Source organism: Macrosteles quadrilineatus, unplaced genomic scaffold, assembly GCF_028750875.1.
Source record: "Macrosteles quadrilineatus isolate MER2022 unplaced genomic scaffold, UCM_ALF_1.0 Scaffold_7__1_contigs__length_78375512, whole genome shotgun sequence".
Taxonomy (NCBI): domain Eukaryota; kingdom Metazoa; phylum Arthropoda; class Insecta; order Hemiptera; family Cicadellidae; genus Macrosteles; species Macrosteles quadrilineatus.
This window is the reverse complement of record NW_026542600.1, coordinates 54,140,022-54,163,274: the sequence shown is the minus strand read 5'-3', so window position 1 is coordinate 54,163,274 and position 23,253 is coordinate 54,140,022. Positions and strand designations below refer to the sequence as shown.

At 34.3% G+C, this 23,253-nt stretch overlaps 1 protein-coding gene across 1 annotated transcript; it reads right to left on the bottom strand.

The window, feature by feature from the left end:
* Nucleotides 1–615: 615 nt before the first annotated feature.
* LOC128998994 (uncharacterized) lies at nt 616–21,624 on the bottom strand. The gene is made up of 13 exons (XM_054425350.1): nt 21,459–21,624; nt 18,697–18,817; nt 17,206–17,338; nt 15,251–15,421; nt 13,842–14,003; nt 10,227–10,579; nt 9,897–9,970; nt 9,239–9,352; nt 7,778–8,193; nt 6,743–6,845; nt 4,906–4,997; nt 4,353–4,601; nt 616–3,171 (listed from the first exon to the last, which is right to left on the bottom strand). Exons 1-13 carry the CDS (start codon nt 21,622–21,624, stop codon nt 2,992–2,994), a joined length of 2,334 nt encoding a protein of 777 aa, XP_054281325.1. The 3' UTR covers nt 616–2,991.
* Nucleotides 21,625–23,253: the final 1,629 nt, after the last annotated feature.

Below are 23,253 nucleotides of genomic sequence, written 5' to 3'. Positions count from 1 at the left end.
ATTTTCAAAGGCTGTCGAAATTCACTGCAATATCTTAAAAAAGTGCTTATAAAGTGGTAATATTATTTTCAAATAATTTTACTGCATAGCATATTGAAGTAGAGGGCACACATTTTTGGCTGTTGCAGAATAATTCCTTTTGATATTAGCATAAATAAAATAAAGTAAATAATTACTTGATTGTCTTGACAATATAAATTGTATCGACAGTACAATTAGATTTAATATTAAATCAAACTCTTTAAATTTGGATGCATTTTTCATTGAAGTCTTCAATAGAGTAGATTGGATTTTCAGTAAGGATTTCTTTTAGTTTTTTTTATTCTTTTAATTTTAAGTTTCCAATATTAGTTGATAGTTTGTTAAATAATTTTCTTCCATTGTAGTAAAGATGTTTTTCATAAAATTCTTCTCACAAAATTCATCATTTTTCCAGAATTTCTCAAAGTTGTTCTTTAAAAATAGTAATGTTTCATAAATATAAATTGAGTAAAAGGTCATAAATTGGTAATTTTTAAATATTTTTTTACAGGATTGGCGTGGTTTTTTAATTTTTAATTTGAAAATAATTCTTAATGCAGACTTTAGTAATTTAAATATTTGTTTAGTTTTTGATGAAGTTGAGCCCCATATAGGTATTGCATATCTAATATTGGAAATAATTAGCGAATGATATACAGTGAGTAATGCGTCTTCACTACAGAACATAGACAATCTTCTTAGTATAAAAATAATTTAGGAAAGTTTTTTTACATAAATGCTCAATATGTGAGTTGAAATTTAATTTTTGGTCTATTAAATAATAAGTTCTAGGAATTTGATTGTTTTTACTTCTTCTATATGTTGCATTATGTTGCATTTCATGCAGATTGTGAATTGAAAAAATAATTTTGATGTTATCAAAACGGCTGGGTAGTTAATATTTGGTCTAGACAAAATCTATATACCCTCAATCAAGCATTCACTTGACTGTTGTATGTACGCTCTTAATTTACATTTAAATTACTTAATTGATACATCACAGCCTATGCTTGTTTTCGTGTATAGACACGAAATACCAATTATAATAAATAAGATTATAGATTCTCAATATACCCTAGTTTACAACACATTATAATAAAAATGGGAAGATCTTTCGTTAATTAATGGGGGCATAGAGTAATAACATTGGAAACAATGTTGCAATTTGTAAATTGATCCTTTTGAGTGATTTTCAGGATGATTGTGGAAATCGCTTAAAACAGTATGAGGAATCAAACGATAAAAACAGAACAGATAGAACAATGATCAATGCCAAACAGAAAGTAATAAATTAAAATTTAACTGAAACTTAAATTGTATAAGAAAAGTTAGGTAAAAAAATGTAATTCTCGATACCTAGGGGACTTATGGTAGGTGAGAATTACTGCAAAACTTGAATCATTGAATACTGAGTAGGTTTGATTGACATTATAAGTTTGAGGCGAGCAATAGTAAGTCAAGAGTCCTGATATTGTATCTTATAAAGGAAGCATAATGCGTAATATCTAGCATTAACAGTCCAAGACGTAGGACTATTCAAAAACCGGACTGACAAATTTCTAATATTTATAAAAATATCACAAAACTTAACAGTAACATTAAATAAATATAATTTGTACAGCAATAGAGACAATTTTTATAAAGCTGCTTAAGTTGACAGTTCATAGTCAAACATTAGCTTTTACACTGCACTTGAGAACAAAACAAACATATGTTCATTGATCTTTAATTCACCTTTGCACAAAAACAAATTGCAAGGAAAACTGGTAAAATAGGTAAGAAACTGTTTAAACTAAAAGGTAGTGTAAACTCCAAATTAATTTGTTTCTCCAGCGGTTCCCAACTTGTGCAAACGTTTGATTGCTAACTACAACCTCACTTCTTAGAAATTTAGTTTTTCTTCAGAACTAGATGGATTGTTTTTTACATTATAGCGGCAGTGTGGTTTATTGCTAACATTTTACAAGTTTTTATTAATTTTTGTACTTTTTCAATATTGCAAAATTTACCCTTAAAACTAAATTTTTCTATTTGAACTGTTTCCCTTTAAATTTACAAAAATTTAAATGTGATATGTAAAACAAACTAAAAAATCAAGTAATGTGAAGAAAGGGTTGGGAACCACTAAGTAAAAAAATATGATACAACATAAAAACCTAAGTAACATGAAACTGTGCTAACCCATTTACTTCTGTGAAATTTGAAACATCTAAATAAATAATTGAACATTATTGTTCCCGAGTGAAATTATTTTTTTTAATACAGTAGTTAAGTTGGCACTAACTTATACAACCAATTCAAATCCCTCGATTTTGGGGAACTGTTGTTCTTGACATTAATCTTTGTATTTTGTTATGCAAGTGTTAGATTTGGGTCCAATTAAAAAGCTTTTCTTTACTTTAACCATCAGCGTGGTGAGTATTTAATCTCTTATCCGTTTATTTAAAACAGTTTTACAACGTCTAATACTTTTGCAGAGGTATACTTTTGAATAAGTGTGTTTTGTGCAATTTTGTCATTTGCCTTGCTGGAATGAAGATTTCATTCATTTATACTTCGAACAACAAAATTAAAATAAAGTTTAGACTGACTCAAGTCAAAATATCTTCCATTAAAAACAACTGTTTAGTGTTTATGTACATAAGACGCAAATGGGTTAGCAGGTAAAAACTTAACACATAAAACTAATGGAGGATTTAAAAAACACGAGTTCTGTAAACATACAGAAAGTGTACACGTACAGTGTTTTGAGATATCTAATAAAATACAGTTGAGGTAAAAAATTGTCTCTTGGAAATCATCTATACACAATCCTCCACTAATAAAACAATGTTTACAAATACTCCTCATAGAGGCAATAAAAATTACAACACATCAAAGTTCTAAGGTAAAAAACTGTCCTCCAAATAGGCAAAATGAACTTTGTAAGGCACAATTGTGTGCTAGTCTTTTCTAAACAATATGAAGACTTTATTCAAGCTTTCTCTTTTTAGCGGGCGGCCCACCATTTGAAGGAACTTGGTCTACTTGGTTCAGGTACATAAATGTGAGTTCCACGCATCCTATTTTTATGCAGCATCCATGTGTCAAGGCGATCATACCTTCGTAACCTGCCTGTGGCTGGTATATGAAGCATTTACACTGTCGAGGCTGTGAAATAAAGATAAACTATTACAAGGAATCAGTTACATAGATGTTGATAGCTCTGGGAAAATATGAGACCAGTAGACATGGGAATAGTGTGATATTTAAACATAAGGATACGCTTATGGGACAACCGTGTGCTTTCTTCCTGTATGTTGTGCGGAAATATACTTGTGACGAGCAAGGAAGAGCCCGAATGGCTAGTACTGTGTGGAAATTCCTATCGCACAGGACACAGAGTGTCTTCCTACATAGTGAGCGTTGTAGTACACGAGGGTGAGGGGGTGTTGTTACCAGCACTAGTGCTAGACACCACTGCAGTGTACCATGGAGTGTATCCTCTGTTCCTTACTCCTCTTTGAATTAACATATCACGAGTCAAAATTAACAAGTCCCAGTTGAACAGGTTTGTTTCTTTGGAAAAGTATACAGCGGGCCTTGCACCCATTAAAACAACCCGTCTATTATAACATTAGCTTGTATCTGTTCAAAAAGTAGAAAACAAAATAAATAAATAAAAATAAATAACGTCTTTATTCATGAGCGAATTTCAGTGTCAGTACTGTTTTACAAATTGACTCAAGTCAGGACTTAGCCAAACAAAAATTCTTAACACTACCAAACAAATAAGATTTAATTACGAATTCTTTAGGTGAGTTTTAAATTTTTTGTAAGACAGTGCTTTTAGTGTACAAGGAAGTGTACATTGTACTGAGCCGGCCCGTAGTAAGAAAACCCCCTTCTACCAGCCTCAAGAACAACCCTTGGTATGTCAAGCAAAAAGTCCTGTCTAGTTCTCCACCCTCTCACGGCTGACCTCGCTTTCAGTTTTTCTTTTAAATACTGCAGTGCCTCAGTAACAAGTCTCTTGTAGACGATACAGACAACTAGATTTATCACAGCTCTCCTGGACAGATATAGAATACCAGAATGTTATTAGTAAGTCCATTTACCAAATTTCTTACTGGTCTAGGCCAAGTAACCCACCTGTCCAGGAATGATTTAAACACCAAAAACTGTACTGCCACTGTCTAAAATAAAATCCAAGTTGGCCAAGTTTAGAAAACCTTTTGCCAGAGTACTCTGTGACAGGATATGATTTCCTTGACAACCGAGTCTACAGATTAGAAGAAGTCTATCGGAATTTTCAATACTTTGTTTTTAAAATAAATATATTGTCTACTTACAACTGTCGTAGGGTTGGCAGTAGATGTTGAGGGTACAGCAACATCTTCTGGTACGTGGATGTTCACCGGCTTTATCTGCGTCGCTAAAGCCTTCCGTTTATTTCTAATACTCTTGATGGCCTCAACTTCCTTCCTCAATTCGCTAGGTTCTTCCGACTTTCTGTTTGGTTTCATGTTTAAGCCACACATGATGTGATCGACCACAGTGCCAAAATGGCTGTAGTTTTTAAGCCAGTATTTCCTTGTGTTCTGAAAAAAATTACACTCTGTGTTTAAAAGGCATTGTAAGAATAAGTTTCACTTCTAATATAATAAAAAAATAATTTAATTATATGTTTTTGCATTTCAATACCACCAGACGAGCATAAAAGAAAGCAAAACCATAAAAAATGCTATTCTTAATAATGGTAAAACTTCAGTCTCCGAGTTTATATTTATTTGGGAAAATAATTAAATTACACTATGTTTCGATAGATTTGTTACTAAGATATTTTAAATTTCAATAAACAATTTTCAAACTGAAAGTCATCTTCAACTATTAGTCATAACTTACCTTACAGAAAAATACTGAAGCATGCGCATTAGATATACGCGTACAACTCGATCCAGCAAGAGACAGAAAGAGGGGGTTAGCGAGACGATAATCTGAAATAGAATGAAATTATTTGCACAGCAGTAAAGGTTAAAAAACTAAAATGTTATATTTTAAATCTTTCTATTTAAACTATTCTAAAATCAGATATACAAGGGTTTTTGTATGATTGAGCGAGAAAGATTGGTGAACTAATAGGGGCTACAGACAGCCTTGGAAGTCTGAAACACACCAATCAGTAAGAACGTTTCCTCAGATTCCATCTGTCTTAATGCGAACTGATGAACACTTGCTGCTAATACCCCCGTTAAGCAAATGTTTTCGGCCTTTTGCAAACTCACTAAGACACTAATGGATTTTCTTCAAAGCTTATTTTAGACACTTCTGTCAACTGGTAACAGTAATCAAGAGGAATTTACCCTCTTTTAACAGACAACTGTAATCACTGAACTATTCCATATTTGGTGGTGTTGATTTTATTGTTTAAGTTTAGATTTAGGATTAATTGGTGAGTTAGGAGATACTAATTTACCACATTATGTATTTGACTAACAATAAAGTTCTTGTATCTTGTATCATTTACAACGTTTTTGGATACAAAGACAAGACTAATCTTGCCATGGGGGTGGGAACGGGCTGGAGTAGTAGTAGTAGATGAAGGGAGGAACACAGCATTGATTTCAGATTTGAGCTAACCTAATTGACTATTTCATTTTATGTTGTTTGTTGTTGTTCCGGATCGGTATGACAAACAATAAAAGGTTAAATTACCTGTGTCCGCCAGTCGATCCTTATGTGCTGTGTCCTATTACAGGAGATGCATTTTGGCAGAATAAATTGCCATCATCAGTCCTAATATAAGATCTTGATCTTCCCCATTGGGTGCGTCTTGAAGTTTTGAAACACGTACACCAACTTTAGACTTATATACATTACGAATAAAACAAACAAATACACGGTAGGCCTACCTATCGACTCGACACACGACCGACGCGCATCTACATGTCCGTATTAACTAAAATAAAAGTAGGCCTACTGTGTATTTGTTTGTTGTTTTATTCGTAATGTATAAAAGTGTAAAGTTCGTGTACATGTTTCAAAACTTCAAGACGCACCCAATGGGGAAGATCAAGATCTTATATTAGGACTGATGATGGCAATTTATTCTGCCGAAATGCATCTCCTGTAATAGGACACAGCACATAAGGATCGACTGGCGGACACAGGTAATTTAACCTTTTATTGTATAATTGACTATGGCGAGAGCTGGATGAAGAGCTTAATTTACAGACAACCCTCGTTTAAACTTCTTTATCTAATATTAGTTTTAGCCAATACTACTACTACAGTACTTTAACTATGTATTCGCTGTTTATTATGCATGGGCTCTGAAACACAGGCGAGATCTCAAACTTGCATTCTAGAACTTGTGTCCCATTAAAACTTTTGACTTTAGTGATGTTTCCTAGCTCGGAAGATAGCTCTCTTGACCATCTGGCTACTGATCAGACTATTTTGTCTACCACACTGATAATCGTGATAAACTGAAAACAAAACTTTTCTCCCAGGTTGAAGCACATACCTGGCCCAGTTTTTGGCTATTTTCATTGAGTTACTCGAGCCCAAATAGAATCATGTAGTTTTTGTTACATAACCCTTGAGGGCCGATATGTTGGCTGTCATACAACTCTTGATGAGCGATATGTTAGCCTTTGGGGACTTGAAAATATTACCTATTCACTCACTAAAAACTAGGTTGTTGGTAAGTTTTTGTTGAAAAATTCTCTATGATCAGTACCTTTTCCTATCACCACATGATTTCCATTTGAAGGCACCTCTACTTTAAAGTTGAGGTGAGGGAGAGTAAGAAGCACACCCTGCGTTCTGGATCTAATACGTGCCTAGAAATACAAAAACACAATTTATTACAAGCTGGGAAATGGTTAAACAATCATAAATGCAAATAAACCCCTTTTTCGCCTAATATACTCCAATTCTCATAGTTTGATCAAGCTGGTTTGGGAATCCGTTTAACACGTTGAGGGCCACTCACCAGTGAGTGCTCTAGTTCCTTTCTGCCACTCTGAACTCTCACCTGTGAGTGCCGGCATCGATTCCATTTAATTTCTCCGCAGCAGTACATCGGAAATAATGGACATTTATATGTCTGCGTTTAGCTAGGAATGGGTGCTGCTTTATTGTGGTGTAGGCTGGTAGTATATTTCCCTGTAAAATCCCCTTCTGACAAGCTTAGAAATCAACTTGTTGTTCCGTCTTTCTCCCTTCAATTGGCAATACAAAGGGACCGAATAGTTCCAGACAGTGCTGCTATTGAATGTTTCAGCAAACTACGATGACTTTCGTCATAACACAGCACATCACTGCACGACATTTGCTATTCGTCAGACTGAAATATTTTCAAGCTAAAAGGGTTTGCTCAACTCTCTACCACACCGAGGCTACGCCTGCCATTGGTGGGCCGCAGGGAACGTGTTAATATACATAGGTTTACACTTATGTACACAATTTTATAAAAATTGACCTTTTTCACCCGTGTTATCGTGCTAACTATAAACCTTCAGTGCTTTAGGCAAATGAATTTTTGCAAAATACATAATTTTGGGTTTCTATATTTCTACGAATATATTTATGGGCGGCAAAATCATATCAAGATGTTGAAGAAAAATAAACAGATTTTTATGGATACATTTCAATGATGTAGGCCTACATGTATTTTTTTATACAGCTATGGTAGCTAATTGTGATCACACTATTTTTTAAACTCTAATTATTGGTGTTACTATTCCATCAAGTTTCAAGTTGGTGAACTTACTTCTAAGTTGATATTCCTTGGACGATCCGTCAGGAGAATGTCTAGCGGGAGTCGTGGCCTAAGAGTCTCCTGGGACAGGTTCACCTCAGCAGCTTTGTTATGGCCAGGGATGTTTGATGTCGACTCAACAGGCTTTTCATTTGTCTTTGGCCCTTCTTCAATTTCCATCTCAGCGGTACCATTTGTGATTACGGAGATCTTTGATGAATCATCGATGGAGATCTTTGAGGAATTATCTCCTTTCTTCTCGGAGATCTTTGAGGAATCGTCGACTGACATCTTGGAGGAATCGTCGACTGAGATCTTGGAGGAATCTTCTTTACTATCGTTGAGCTGCTGTCTAAGCTGTTTTGCAGCTAGATACTTTAAGACCTTAATGTCCAAGGATTCTATGATCTCCTCGTAGTCTTCTACAGCTGCAAATACAGAATAAAATATAGGGAGGATGGTACAGTTTTTAATTACCAATTCCACAAGCGTTTACCTCCTTTAAATATTTATTGACTATTAATTTGTGTCAGCCAAACTCTTGGCATTATAAAATGAGGCCATAATGAGTGTCCTGGAATGTGTTTGTTTAGTTGCCTATTCTTATTTTCTATTCTCTTGAAAACAAGTCTTTCCTAAGCAGCTAGTTTATGAATATCACAACTCTTGAAATGAGTTAAATTTCAAGAGGGAAAGAAACAAAGAGCTAATATTTTAATGAAAATTAAAAAAGAAAAAATAAAACCCCTGTTTTCATGTGTGGATCAATGGATTATGGTTATGATTATGTGTAACCTGTCCACTGTATTCACTTTGTACTTTCACTTTTTTAGGTTTATTTCTCATAATGGGTTTTAATTTATTTCATATTTGGGTGAGAAAAACATTAGGCCAAATTATTTCAAACAGGACCTACTTTCTGATGTTTACATTTGTACAAGCTTTCTCACTATGGTAAATTAGTCCCAAAAACAAAAAAAAAAAACTATGTAAAGCAAGAACTGCATTAACAAACTGCTGCTGTTGATGAAAATCAATTTCATAACCTCTCCTATCAAAAGTTGAGATTTTTACTTTTATTTTGATACTGTAATTTTAAGCAGAAGTTATTTAATTATTTTGATACATACTGGGCGTCTTGCAAACTTTTTCGTGATTCGTTTGAATAGTTTGGATGCAAAAATGTGCAATCTGGGTCTGCATTTAGCAGGACAACTTGTATAATGAAAGTGGAGGTTAAACGTTAAAAACTGCATCTCCCCCTTTCATCTTTTTGTTATTCCATTATATTTGTTATTCCATTATATACCACTTAGGCTATATCATTATTTTTGTCTTCCAATTATAGCTAGAAAATCCCAAAAAATTATCGGCATTATTTGTATGGACTTGATTTAATATCAATTTCAGTCACAAATAATTAGTAGCGAACACAAATCATAAACAACACAAGTAGAGAAATTGTAAGCATACCAAGCTTGTCTAGATCATCTCTTGACTCTAGATTTTCTTTGTTATCTTGTTTCTCTTTTGGCTCTTTAACATTTTTAATACTAGCAGATTCTTCGGGGGTACTTCTTTCTTGAGCTGAAAGAATATAATCAAGAGATTAACGATTCGTTTCACAACACCAATTGTGTTAAAGGAACTTACTTTAAAATTTGAAATTGAAGCCGTGTTCATTTTACCAAAGGTACGATTCCTATGCATAATTTTAAGTTACACAACTGGTAGATACAACATATCATTTTATAACAGTGTGTGTTTTATAATAATTATGACAACCTCCTACGAGTGAATAATGTTTGTCTTTCCACTTGAAAATGACACCATAAGTTAGATGTCGAAACCGGTCACTAGCAAACTATTTCAGGATTGCTTGGACAGTAACATAATTAATTTAGCCTCTTGTAGATAAAAATTATAAAAGATCTGGAAGGCAATAAACAAAATTAATATTATTTTTATATCATGTTATTTTATATAACGATAATATTATTTTATTGGTATATTGTCAAGAATTTGTGATGCTGTGGCAGTAACGACTATGAAAAGATGGTACTGACACTTGCAGATTTGAAATTTGTGTAGTTTTAAATGTGAAGAGATAAAAAAAAACTCTGTAACTTACCATTACTTTTTGTGGTTTCATTTTCATCCTTTTTATCAGCTTTACACTTTGCTTTCTCAACTTTGATGGAGTTGCTGAAAATAACAATTTAATAAATCAAATGCAAATTAAAGTAACAGAAAACAAACATAGAACAATCGATAGAGATAATGTTTTTTTGTTGTTGTTGTTTGTTTTTTTTTTTCCTCTCAATCTTTATTTTAAAGTTTAAAAAGTTTTAACAAATAATTAATATTTCTGAAGCAACAAACAAATAATCGGATGATTGAGATTTACTCGCATTGACATATACCTATTTGACATTGGAAAGATGCTTAATATGTTACTCACAGTTTTTCGTAGTTTATTTGGTCCAACCTGTACTCATCTATCTCTGAGCTTGTATCTATCTCGCCATTATGATCACCATAAGTCTTGAGTTCATTGTTAACAAAGGCGGTGAGTTCGTCTAGAAGGAGTACCGGATCTTTTATTTGTCTAAGAGAAGTTTTTTGATCAGTTGTAGCAGCATCCTCCTGGTAAGTTTTGTCATTTCCATTGATCATTTTCTCGCATGGTTCTTCCAGACCATTTCTGGATTCTAGAGTCTCTTTGCTACTTGTTGATGTAGCTTTTTTACTTTTTTCATTTTTCCGTAGGTTGACAAGGGCATCCAAGTTCATTTGTATAGCCATATTTATTGCCTGTAAAATTGTACTTTTAATTATTATGGTGATGTTATAGTTGCAATAGCATATCTTGCAAATAGAGACATTTTATTTATAATATTAAAAGTAAAATTATACCATGTGAAAAGATAGCTTGAAAGTGCTTGGAAAGAAAATTGTTCGATCCTCATTTGTTCCGTTCTATGGAAGATCAAGCCTATTACACTACAGTAGTTTAGTTTTTAAATAGTTTTCTCCTAAAGTAGGAAAGCCCAGAAGCAGAAGTTGACATTAGTTAGCTGTCCTGCCTAGTTCCTACTCATTGAGCGCAAAAAACAAACCTAATACAAAGCAACTACATAGTTAATTGATAATAAAATAATTTATAAGAAAAATTAAATGCAAAACAGATGAATTTCATGGAAGTTTTATTTTTATAACACTATCGGCTGTTCAGTGTCTCTAAGGTTTGAAACAAATCTAATAAATTTTATTCAGAAATAGCGACATTACATGTATCGTATATAAGAAATAACAACAATGAAATGATGTGCATTATATGTATTATATGACTGGAACGGGTGGCGTCGTCCTGTAATCCAGCTACTAGGAGGTCGCGAATTGTGGATATTTATAGGCATGTACTGTGGATGTGATACTCCCTGGTGTGGATTAACGTCCACACGAGTGAGTACTACAACTATCCGCAGTACTATCCTGATAATTAAACCAATTCGTATATACCAAGGCAAAAATGTGGTTCGGATTCCACAATAAACTGTAGGTCCCTTAGGTTGCCATTAGCTGTATGGGCTATTAACAGCTGTTTCTAAGGAATGTCGGCCTTAGTCACTAACAAGACTACAAGATCGCGCCACTCATCCTACAATTATCTCCATTCATACTTGGCTTAAAATACCTACTTTGTATGGTCGCCATTTAATAAGAAAGTATTTAAGTATTGTATACAAGAAATAACAATGAAATTATGTGTAAATGCAAATAAACAATAAACATACATTGTGGCGAGTTTATACAAATAATTTGTGTCTGCTCAACACTTTGAAGCCAACTGGAACAAAAATATGTTGTACAGAACATCGTGACAAGAGATAACGCTCTATATATTAGATGGTTGTTTGTAAATTAAGGTCTTTATCGAGCTTCCGTCACAATCAAGCTAGCTAGTTGAAAACCAAAACAAACGTGTTCCTTACTTAATTCACTACTATTCTGGTTCTCACCTTTACGGAACGATTAGTCTCGTTATAGTAAAAAACGTTGTGAGAAAATTGACACACCCGCCTAGTATGAATCTTGTTCAGTAGGGAAGGTGTCAATCCCTGGTGTTCTGTTGCCAGTAGACAGATGTGTATCAGAGATTATGTGCTTTAATGGCTTGGGGAGTGTAGAAGCCCTTACATATTCGCAAAACAAGGCAGGCAGCATGTATGTATTCATCTCTTTTCATATCGTTACAACGATTGAACTTGATAACCTCCCTTGTTCAATCACACAACGATCCTCAAGCAGAAATCCTCTAACTTTGGGCAAATGATACTAATAAACAACATCAGTCAGTCTACACCATGTAAAACATCGTGCAAATGCTTAAGACCACCTTCAACCTCCCGTCACCCTTTGCACACATTTTCCAAACATTTTACTCTTATTCGTAAACTGGCAATGTACTGAGATCATCGAATTATAATCACACAACAAGAATTATACAGGATGACCGACAAGAACAAAAACGTTTTTCAAACAGATAGTAAACGCATGACAGTTATTGTCATGACTCATGAGGAGGGAGGTCAATAACTTTGCTTTTCATTCTTTTGTCATTCTTTGCTGTATGTTATGCCATTTTAAAAGCAATTGAGCATTAGACGGTAAAACCGTACGTTTGCCTTTGATGAGTACTAAATGGCGAACCTATCACAGTAGTGTAGCAAATTTTTGTTAGTTCCCTCTCATCTTAGACGCTAGGTAATCATTTCCATCCAAAATACGATTCTAAAGAAAAAAGAAGGCTTGGCCGACAAATACTGTTAGGACGCTGTAAATATTGAAACCGTTTGTCAAGCTTTGGTTAAAACAAATTTTCTAAGTGTTGATATGCTCTAGCACTTTTTTTATGTAAGTGACGTAGCAACGTTTGATGAACGATACATATGTTTATTTCCAACTAAATAAATCACTGTGCAGGATTCAATGACCGTGGTGTATATTATGTTTAGAGGAAGGGTTATTTCACTTTTTCATGATATTTTGTGGCTATAAGGTCACCAGATTTGAGCGTTTGTGAATTTTTTCATTGGGGTGTTCTTAAATTTTGAGTCTGCTTATAAACCCCGAACTGTAATGGATCTTAAGGACGCAATCAACCAGGAAGTGACGACTTTGGTGGTCGTGAAATTCTGAGACATGTAACAAAAGAATTTAAGAAAATTATAGAAATCTGCATGAATGAAAGTGGGCATTTGACAAGTGTAGCCATAGCCAACTATGATTGGTAAATAGTGTTCTTTCTTAAATGGTTGAGTTTACGAACATTATAATGTAATAAAAGTTATAATTGACAACAACAAAATTTAGTAATGCTTATTTAAAAATAAAAACGTCCTGTTTCTGCCGGTTATCACCCTGTACTTGGCGGGCACGTTCATTTTCTTTCAGTTTTTTTTTTTAAATAGGCTACCGTACTATGAAAGCGGTTATTGTCCTATATATTGCTGGGAACCAGCTAGAATAGTAGTAGGTAAAGCAAGGAACACAGTAGGCATGAATGCCGGTTATCACCCTGTACTTGGCGGGCACGTTAATTTTCTTTCAGTTTTTTTTTTAAATAGGCTACTATGAAAGGGGTTATTGTCCTATATATTGCTGGGAACCAGCTAGAATAGTAGTAGGTAAAGCAAGGAACACAGTAGGCATTCATGTACGTGAACGACTACAATAGGTGATGGACTACAGTAGTGGTTCACGACTCAGACCACGGAAAAGTAATCACAGAACGAGAATTGATTTTGGCAGGAACATCAATTTTCTTTCACATTTGTTTAGTACTATGACCAGACTAATCGTCCCACAAGTGCGGGAACTGGCTATAACAGTAGTGAATGAAGTAAGGAAAGCTAACTTGGTCTCTCATATTTGAACTAGCTCAATGGCTGCGACAGGAGCTCGATGGAGACATCAATAATTTTCGATAACCCATGTGATATTGAGTCATTTACGACGGACGGAAAGCAACCTGCAAGGATTCAAACAATAATTCATGGTCAGAGGTTCTTACCAACTCCTGCTCTTCAGGGGTGGCAAGATGCTCCTTTTTCTTTTTTTCAATTTTCATGTTTTCGACTTCTCTTTGATAAATTATGGAGGCTCTTAATAGATCTCTAGGTGAAAACTCTTTCGGCATTGGATTTTTGTAAGCCTCCTTTACATATTCTGGAACCTAAAACCAAAGAAAAATGTTTTTTTTTTATGATTACTTAATATTTTTTAATAAAAATATAGGCTAAAAAAATCAGGCGTAGAAGATGAGGTTATTATACAACAAATATATAAAACAACACAAGTACACAAACAGCAAGTACACATAACAACACAACAGCAAACACAAAAACACAGCAAGTATATAAAACAAACGGTATCAGCAATCTGACACATACTTTCTCCCATAAGCTTGTCAACAACCATTATCATGGGGTGGGAGTAACTATGATAATTTTGTAGGGAAAAATCACAAAAGTTGCAATAACTTTTGAACTCTAATTTTCACAGCAATAGGGGGTTGCATTATTTTGTTTAAAATTATAAGGACCATAACACATTAATTTTAATCAAAACCAGCTTTTTTTCCAAAATCCGATTTTTTGTTATTTTATGGGATTTTTTAATGAGAAAATAACAATAACTTTTTAACCGTAATTTTTACGTAAATGGGATTTGTACCATTTTGTTCAGAGTCTAAAGGACTATAACATAGGCCTACTACATTTTTATCAAAATTGTTCGAGGCATTTTTGAGAAAATCTGATTTTTACGTTTTTTATGGTTTTTTTGGGGGGAAAATCACCATTACAAATCAAAATTTTGAAAAAATTTAAAACACACTTGGGAGATACCATAGATTAGTAGCTACATTCCAAATTTCATCAAAACCGGACTACAGGTGTGGTCTGTAGCTCTGTACACATCCACACACACACACTCACCTCGAAAACCACTTTTTTGGGTTCAGGGGTACCCAAAACGGATATATCCACTTAAAACTCAAACTCGAAAATTTTGACAAAAACAATACTTTCTCCATATGTTTTTTATAAAAATGGAGATTTTATTAGAATATATAATATAATATATATATAAAGAGGTTTTACTATGTATAGGGGGAGAACGTAAAAAGGTCAAGATATGAAAAACCTTGAACACAGGTTTATGTAATTTTCATCTAGATGCCCCATTGACCTACTGGTCCGTACAATAATCTAAACATAGTAAACTATAAATACAGTTTAGTCAACTTGGTCGAGCCAAAGTGGACTACAGTGATTAGATAAGACAGGTGGTCGGAATCAAACTAGCAATTACTGGTAAGGAGTTGCCGAACGCAGCAGATCAACACAGTAAAATTCATTAAAAACAAGCTAAAAAAATTATTAAATATTTTGAAAGTTAGGCTATCAAAGTTTTATGTACCTGAATGGACAAGGTGTTGTTGGTTTTGACACGGAACGGATGATATTTTCGTGAGTGGACTTTCCTCAAAAAGTCAATCTTCACTTTATGTTCGTCAACTTGATTGTTTCCATATTTCTCCCACAGTGCGACTCTTTCTGAAAATCCTGTCCCATTCCAAAGTACTTCGTCCTATAACATTCAATGTAGATTAAAAAATTTTACATTTTGTTGAATTCAAAATGGATGTTGACCCTTAAATATTTTCCTGGTTTGAAAACTATAAATAAGTATTTGACAATGTTGAATTTGGTATTCTACCGGTAAAAGAAATGTTGCATCATTTTACTATAAATTGATTTAAAAATATATTGAATCCATTTTACAATCAGTTTTGAAATATTGCATCAAGAGAAATATATTTGTATACCCTGAGGAAATATATTAATTATCACAACCAAGTTGCTTGGCTTGTTTTTTGAGTTGTTTGAACTACTCGACTTTAACCTGAGTATTTGTCAAAAGTCAAGTAATTCCAAAAACTAAAAAAAAAACAAGTAATTATTCAACACTCAAATACCCACCTCTAATTCAAAACGTTATATTCACATACAAACCAGGTACTTTGAAAGAGCCTCATAACTGACTAATTTTTACATATAGGCCTATTTATAACTTGTGTTAGTATTTGTAGATACTGAAAAAACAATCTTCAAAGAAGAGTTGAATATTTAACAACTAACTAAATGTTCTGAGGAATTGCTTTTTTCTGCGTGCACCTTGTCAGCTGTTGACTGTCGAGCTACCGGGTGTCAAGTTAGTGAGGTTTTACCGTATATCTTAAAAGACATACTATAGCAAGAAATACTAAACCAGGGTTAGTACTAAATTTGGAAAATAAAATTTCCTGACTTTTCCAGGTTTTCCAGACTGATATTATACATTTTCCAGGTATACGTAAGTTGATATTGACTAATCAAAATCAAGAAATATTAGAAAAATGTAAATGTTTAACTTATTTGAGATTTAATAGTTATTTAAGTTATTTAAAGTAAAATCACTCCATGTCTCACTTTTAAAGTCAATGAGAAAAGAATTAAACGTCTGGAAAAGTAAGAGTACCAACTAACCTCTATTATGTTCTACTTGGCCTTGACACTGACAGACATACGATGCGATGCTTCCGATACTGATAGATATCGATACTTATAATTTGGTTTATAGTGATGTTTGAAAAATAACTATCATGCTTGTACTGGAAACAAAAAGTAGTACCAAACTAAACTATTAACTGTTTCAATTCACAGGATAAATATTTTTTAAATACTCCTACAAGTGATGTAAGTTTTTTTAGATTTATCAAAGGTTTAATCAGTATTGGTATAAATTCAATGAGGAATTGTATTCAGTGTCGTTTTGAAATCGAAACGATGAATGTAGGCCTATCCTTCCACACATTGCGGTACTGGGTACGTTAAAAGCCAGTGATCAGAGGGTGATCGAATAGCTCGCTTACTAAAATCCAAGCCTAGGTTTGGTGGCAGGTGAATGACCGCTCAGCTTGCTTTGAACGCACCCACTGACTTCCTCCATTCACCAGATCGCATACAAATACTGGTGCTGAGTGAACGAGCATCAAATCACTCCCAAATACAAAACTTGTTTCAAACTATAAACATATTGATTCTTCACCCTGTAACGATAAATAACTATCGATATAAAAATTAGCATCATTGTTTATGTCTTTCTTTTTGCCATTAGTCATCACCCTGACAAAAACATGTTTAGAGCAAAATGTAGCATATCTGTAAAAGGGTAGTCTTTCAGGAGAAATTCCAGATTTTTTTCCTAATTCCCTGACTTAGACCAACAAAATTCCCTGACTTTTCCAGGCTTTCCCTGACCGTACCAACCCTGTAAACTGTTTCTGTTTTACAATTATAAACTGACAACAGATCTGATGGCAACCAACTCACAATTAAATGTTGGGGATGGTTAGGACACATCCAAATTCCAGTTGGCACGAAAGTTAGAGGTGGGTCGAGACAGTCTAAATGATAGAGTAGCGGACAATAGTCACACGCTAGGAGTATTCCCTTTGCACAGCTTCTGAAAATCAACACATTTAATCACATTTCAAACTTAAGCATTTCTATTTCTAGATTTTCATCACTGTTCTAGCCCACAAAGTTAGTTCAAAAAGGAATCCGACTTTGCAGGTGTATAAGAATTTAGAAATATCAAACTCATGCAATTAACAAACGTTTAATTTTATAAAAGAATAGTATTTTCTCACGATGTATAGTTTTTATAATCGGGGCAAAGTCCACATGATGTAAATTAATTGCTTTATACTGTGATTTCAAAGTTCGGAAGTAATTCTTGTGACATCAACATTCAGTCGATAAGCAATATTAGAGAATTAACAGTATTCATCGCAAAAAACAAATTGGTCACAAAAACCAGGTTATTTTTAAAGCTAATGCTACATTTATTAAATGTGGTCTGTGGTTTGGTCCAATGAGTGTAGACATTCTTTCATCTACAAAATAAATAAGTAAATAGAATATATTTAAATTCAGTTATGGCCGGGATAAATTTACAAGACCTCAATTGATTAAGTCAAAACAAGCTTCATGACTCTAATCCTCCTTCAAAGACGGTTTTAAAAGTTACCGAATAATTTTATCATCCCTAACCTTGTAGATTACAAATATTCGAAAATCTTTTAGATAGATGGTTATTGGAGCCCGGCCGTGGGCAGACTGATAGTTATCATATATCCCTAATGTACGAGACAGACCAAGGGAGAGAGAGAAAGAGCTCTTAGCCAGCATGTAGCCGACTCACCACTGGGCCGCAATGTTAAGTTCTTGTCTTCGTTTCACTAATTATTTAATGATCATTTAGTACTTATGTGTGTCTCCTATTGGTTACATGACTAAAACACAGAAATGTTTTTGTAATGAGCATCAGTAATGGCTAGACATTTAAAAAGTCAAAGAAAAAGCATTTGTATGGTAATTACATTGCTTTATAACATGCAACAGTTAAGTCTTCTATAAGATTTTTAAAGTAATGCATATTGTTTTGTCTCTTTTAAGTGTAAAAATGGAGAATTTCTAACTGTGCATGAACAATAATATATTAAGAAGATACACAATTATTTCCGTTACAATAAAATTAGCAGTAAGTACATGCCCGCATTTAAAAAAACCCCCCACAATATCTCAAGTAAGAGATGGCAAACAAAAAGTTTAGCTAACCTATGAGACAAAGGACTGACGACGTTTCGACGTAGAAACTTAGGTCTCCGCTATAAAGTAAATTGGATCGTAAGGTAAGCCTTAGATTTAATTATTTTTGTGACTTGTGGTAACTCCTTCTACACACATTGGCATCGCTTATGCGTTAGGGTAAATAAAAATCTATGTATACAATCAATTTAGTTGTGTGGAATAACTTACTTCTTACAGTAATAGCATACTTTCGCGGGTAGTGGGACCAGTCCATAGGTGTCCAGCTCATAAGGTTTTTTCCGAGAAGCTGAGCTTCTTCTGCTCCCTCCAACTTTTCCCGGAACAGGAACTAAAGCAAAACAATCTTATACTAAAACTGATTCACAAAGTAAAAAAAGCTGTGGGGAATCAAAATTGAGCTTGAACATCTGTGTGATATTAATAATAAATAAAGATTAAAATAACCCTTTGAGTGCCACTGAGTCAAGACCTCTTACCTGATATAATTTGGCTTATCTGCTAGATGGTGCCAACCATTTTGGAATGAAACAAAGTGAAATGTAAAATTCTTATAGCAATCTTGTTATTTTAAACTTTTGAATTTTACTATTTTAACCTCTGGATAAGAATTAATCATTATCAATTCCTAAGAGTTTTGTGCAATTTTGAAAACTTTTAGTGTTTTATATAATAACTTCTTACAACTAAAAAAAGTAAATTAAAATTTTTACCCTGTTATTTTGGTAAAAACCTTTGCTGGGAAAACACTGAGCAGGACTGTTAATTGTCACTTCTAAAAAAATCCACTAGTTCTGACGAAAACCTACTTAATCATTGTTGCACTGTTTTAAATTTGTTGCGTGGGATTTGAAATAACTAAACACTATATAAGCCATATAAGCCTATTTTTTACATTTCTCTGTTATTTGTTTAGGTTATGTTCAGGGCCGGTTCTTGGAATTTTTCAGAGATAAGTGAACACCCGAATCAGCGCCACCTAGAATCCCCCCCCACCACACCCCCCATGAACATAACTTAACCATATTTGTGAATTTTTACCTCTGTGTGATTTCGTGTTTATGGTTTCGGTATTTCTGAACTTTCTGGACTTTTCTTTTAAACGTTTTTAAAACATTCCTACGATCTTAATAAACAAGAAAATACCTTTAAAGCATTTTTTTAGGCGCGGAAACCACTTCAAATTACAAAAACATACGGAACTATATTCTCAAAACGCGGAGCACATTTCTTGCCGAGGAAAAATAGCGGAGTGATACGAGCTGCGGGTACTACTTTCTCTAGGGCACCATTTGTGTTGCCAGCTGAACCTAAAAACGTGTTGTATAGTGTTTGAAAGACTAATTATTTATATGCTTTATAGTGACTGTAGGAAAAATATAATGTGTAACGCGAGTGAAAAAGGCCTTTGCTGCACTCAAGATCATTCCGATTGCTCTCGTGTGCAGCAAAGTGCCACTGTCACCACTAGTTACACAAATAACTAATTTCAACTACTGTTTATTACTCACAGAAATTCAAAATTGTTACACTTTTACTCATCATATACGGAAAGTAAATAACTTTCCGTAAATTTAATAACACGTACGATGCTGATCAAGAAGTTACTCATCATATACACTTTAGCAAAACCCAAAGTTAACAATTTATTTCTAAATGTGAAATCAATTTTTACAGGATAACTTGGATACGATATAAGTTTTTATAAAGCATATTACAATGAAAAACAGGGGAAAGTGATCAGGGGAAGAAGGGAGGGGGAAGTTTCTTGTTGTGACAAGTGGCGCTGCACGCTTATCTCGAACATGACTAGCATGAGTCATGAAATGAAACCCACAGGCGCCGAGCTGTATGCTGCCGAGTGCAAAATCACAAATAGTGCAAATCAATGCCTTGAGTCAAGGCCGCACTAGATATACTCGAGTCCTTGAGTTGAAGTGTTGTATAAGTATACGCATTTTTCTATTGCTGTTGGTACAAAACAGAATAAATGCCTTTTGGTGTGGTTCTTTGGATGCTTGAAAAATTGCTCACTTGTCAGTAAATTTGTTTCCAATTTTGTCTTCTGAAAAAAAAAATGTGTCCCGTTGGCGCCACTTTTTCGTGGCGCCATATGCGACCGCGTAGTTCGCATATGGGTTAAACCGGCTCTGGTTATGTCATTTTATGTCTTTTATAATATATTTATACAAGATATGACCATATTTAATTAGAATAAAAGCAAAAATGAAAAATCGGTGTATTACTCCTCTATACCAATGTAAAAAGAAGTAAAAAAAGTTTTGTGTGCAATCCTATTAAACTCAATAATGCTGTCAACTTCCTCCCAAACCGTTGATTTAAGGTGGGCCTTTCCTACCAGCTAATCTACTCATTACTGAGCTTGATATGGATTGCACATAGGGATTTGAACCCGCGCACATAGAAAGACCTCAACGCTACACTCATCAATGCAACGCCATATTCAACTGAGCTACTATGCTACCGTCGGCCGAACATGACAAGTACCGCTATAAGCACATTAGCACTCGCAAGTGAGATTCAACAAACTAATTCAAGCTATTCTCGGGCTTAGGTTTTAAAGTATTAATGAATGCAATCCCGCAAGGTGCTTCTTTGTTGCATATTTGTATTGATAATCTACACTTCATTAAATAATAAGCCTACTTAATAGGCAAAAGAATGGTTTGTTTTGCCTTTTAGCGAGTTTGCCAAGTAGGGAATAAGCTATTACCATTGGTCTCATAGCAAGACTTGGACCCAGGACCGATTACCGATTACGTTTTTGTTTTGAGGTCCCCAGAGGCCAAAAACACCGTCTGTTTGAGTTCGCGAAACAGTATGATTGAACTTTGGGAACGGGGGTTTATGGGGGGTTTTATAGGATAATAATTGGTTTTCCCCTTTTTGGACACTAAAAACATAAAATTTAGTTTTATGTTTTTATTTACGCTAAGAGGCTCGCTGCTGACCTTGACTGGTGTCATACAGCAGGACACAATCTGTTCTGATCATTCTGAGGAGGTAGGGAGGTACGTGGAATGTATGCTCAATCACTTCACCTAGCGAAGTTAAAAGCATTCTACTTGTGAAGCGTGGCGAGGTTGACAATGAGCCACAACCAGTGGCTATGACCATCTGCTCTTCACACCACTTCTATCACCTCCTGGATAATGTCAAGGGTGGAATGACCAGGACTCAATCAGGCTGACGAGAACAAACTTTGGCTAACATGAATGCCAATTACGCTAAAAACGGATCCTCAGAAACGTTGCTTAGACAACAGGATGCAGTAACCTGTTTTTGGCCAGGGGAAAATGTTACAGATGTGTTACTGAAAAACAGTAATTTTCATTCCTGAAACGAAGTAAAAAATTAATACAAAGTACACCTACAGGCAATGTAACTACAGATGCATTTTTCTAAAAAATGTTTTTTACATCATACTACACAGAAACAAGTACTTTTCCATCCGTATTGATAGGCTGGAAATTTACCCTTTACCGTGCCTAAACACAGAAAAATAACGTTATGTAATTTTACCGTGCACTTAGTCAGCTGATGAAATAAACAGCTAACTGCAACGGCCTATTTTATTTTCTGTAATATAAAAATATTATAATTTATGTTATGTCCTAAATAAATTGAGTAAGGCATTTAAAATGAACTAATTATTCTGTGTATTATGATGTAAAGTATCGTACATTACTCGCCTGGTAATCTCCTACTTGTACAAAAATCCCGCGCGAGGCGTAACCGAGTGAACTGTTGTGCGAGCACGGTAAAACACCACTTACCAGGCTGGTAACATAATATCCTATTACATGCATAGTTTAAGAGTCTGCTATACTCACCCCATAAATAATGTAATGTAAATGTTTTACATTACACAGTTTTCTCGCGACTTAGAGGTATAATAATATAATCACTTTCTACCTATTTATGAACATTTATGAACATTTCTCTACACATTTATGAAGTTCACTCTGGCATGGTGTTGTTGTATGTCACATGGGAGTTTCAACAAAGCCAACTAGGGATCGCTTGCGTCGCTAAAATGTCGCCTTGCCATTGGAAAGAAAAGATTAGTAGCCAAAGGTTAAAAATGGACAGTTTATCACACCCAGAAGGAACTTACAAATAATTTATACACAGATCAGTATGAAGGGAAACCTATTTCACCAGGCTGGGCAGCCAATTACAGAGTAACCAAATAGTCAAAGGAATTACAGTAGTCAAGTTAAAGAGGTGAACTTATTTTATTTGAGAGTGTGCGTCCAATGTTCACCTAGCAGCGACAAACTAAAACATTCCTTACTTTCTTAAAAGCCTTCGCAAGTTTGTTGTTGCTATTTTGAATGGGTTTTCGTACTAATGCTATTCTGCGTGAATAAAACGTTGTATGCCAATGAGTGATGAAACCTAAACTATAAACTTAAATCTAGTAGGAACTTATTTATTAACATTTTATAAAAATTTATTGCATAAAAAGGACAGACAGAAGAGGATGAATAAAGTGTCAAACTTAATTAAATTAGATTGAAGGATTTTAAATAGACATCTGCTGACTTAATTTTTAAAAGCAGGCTTTACCTTCATTACTTCGTTGGCTGACTTTTTTTTTCCCACGGTTTCGTCTGCGCTTTCTTGAAGGGGTTTTCCTCGGCATATCTAACCCAAAGCAAGTTAACATATGATAATTTTTTTCAGTTATTCAATATCAATCATATTATGAACAATAAATTTGTCACAAAATCAAATTCATCT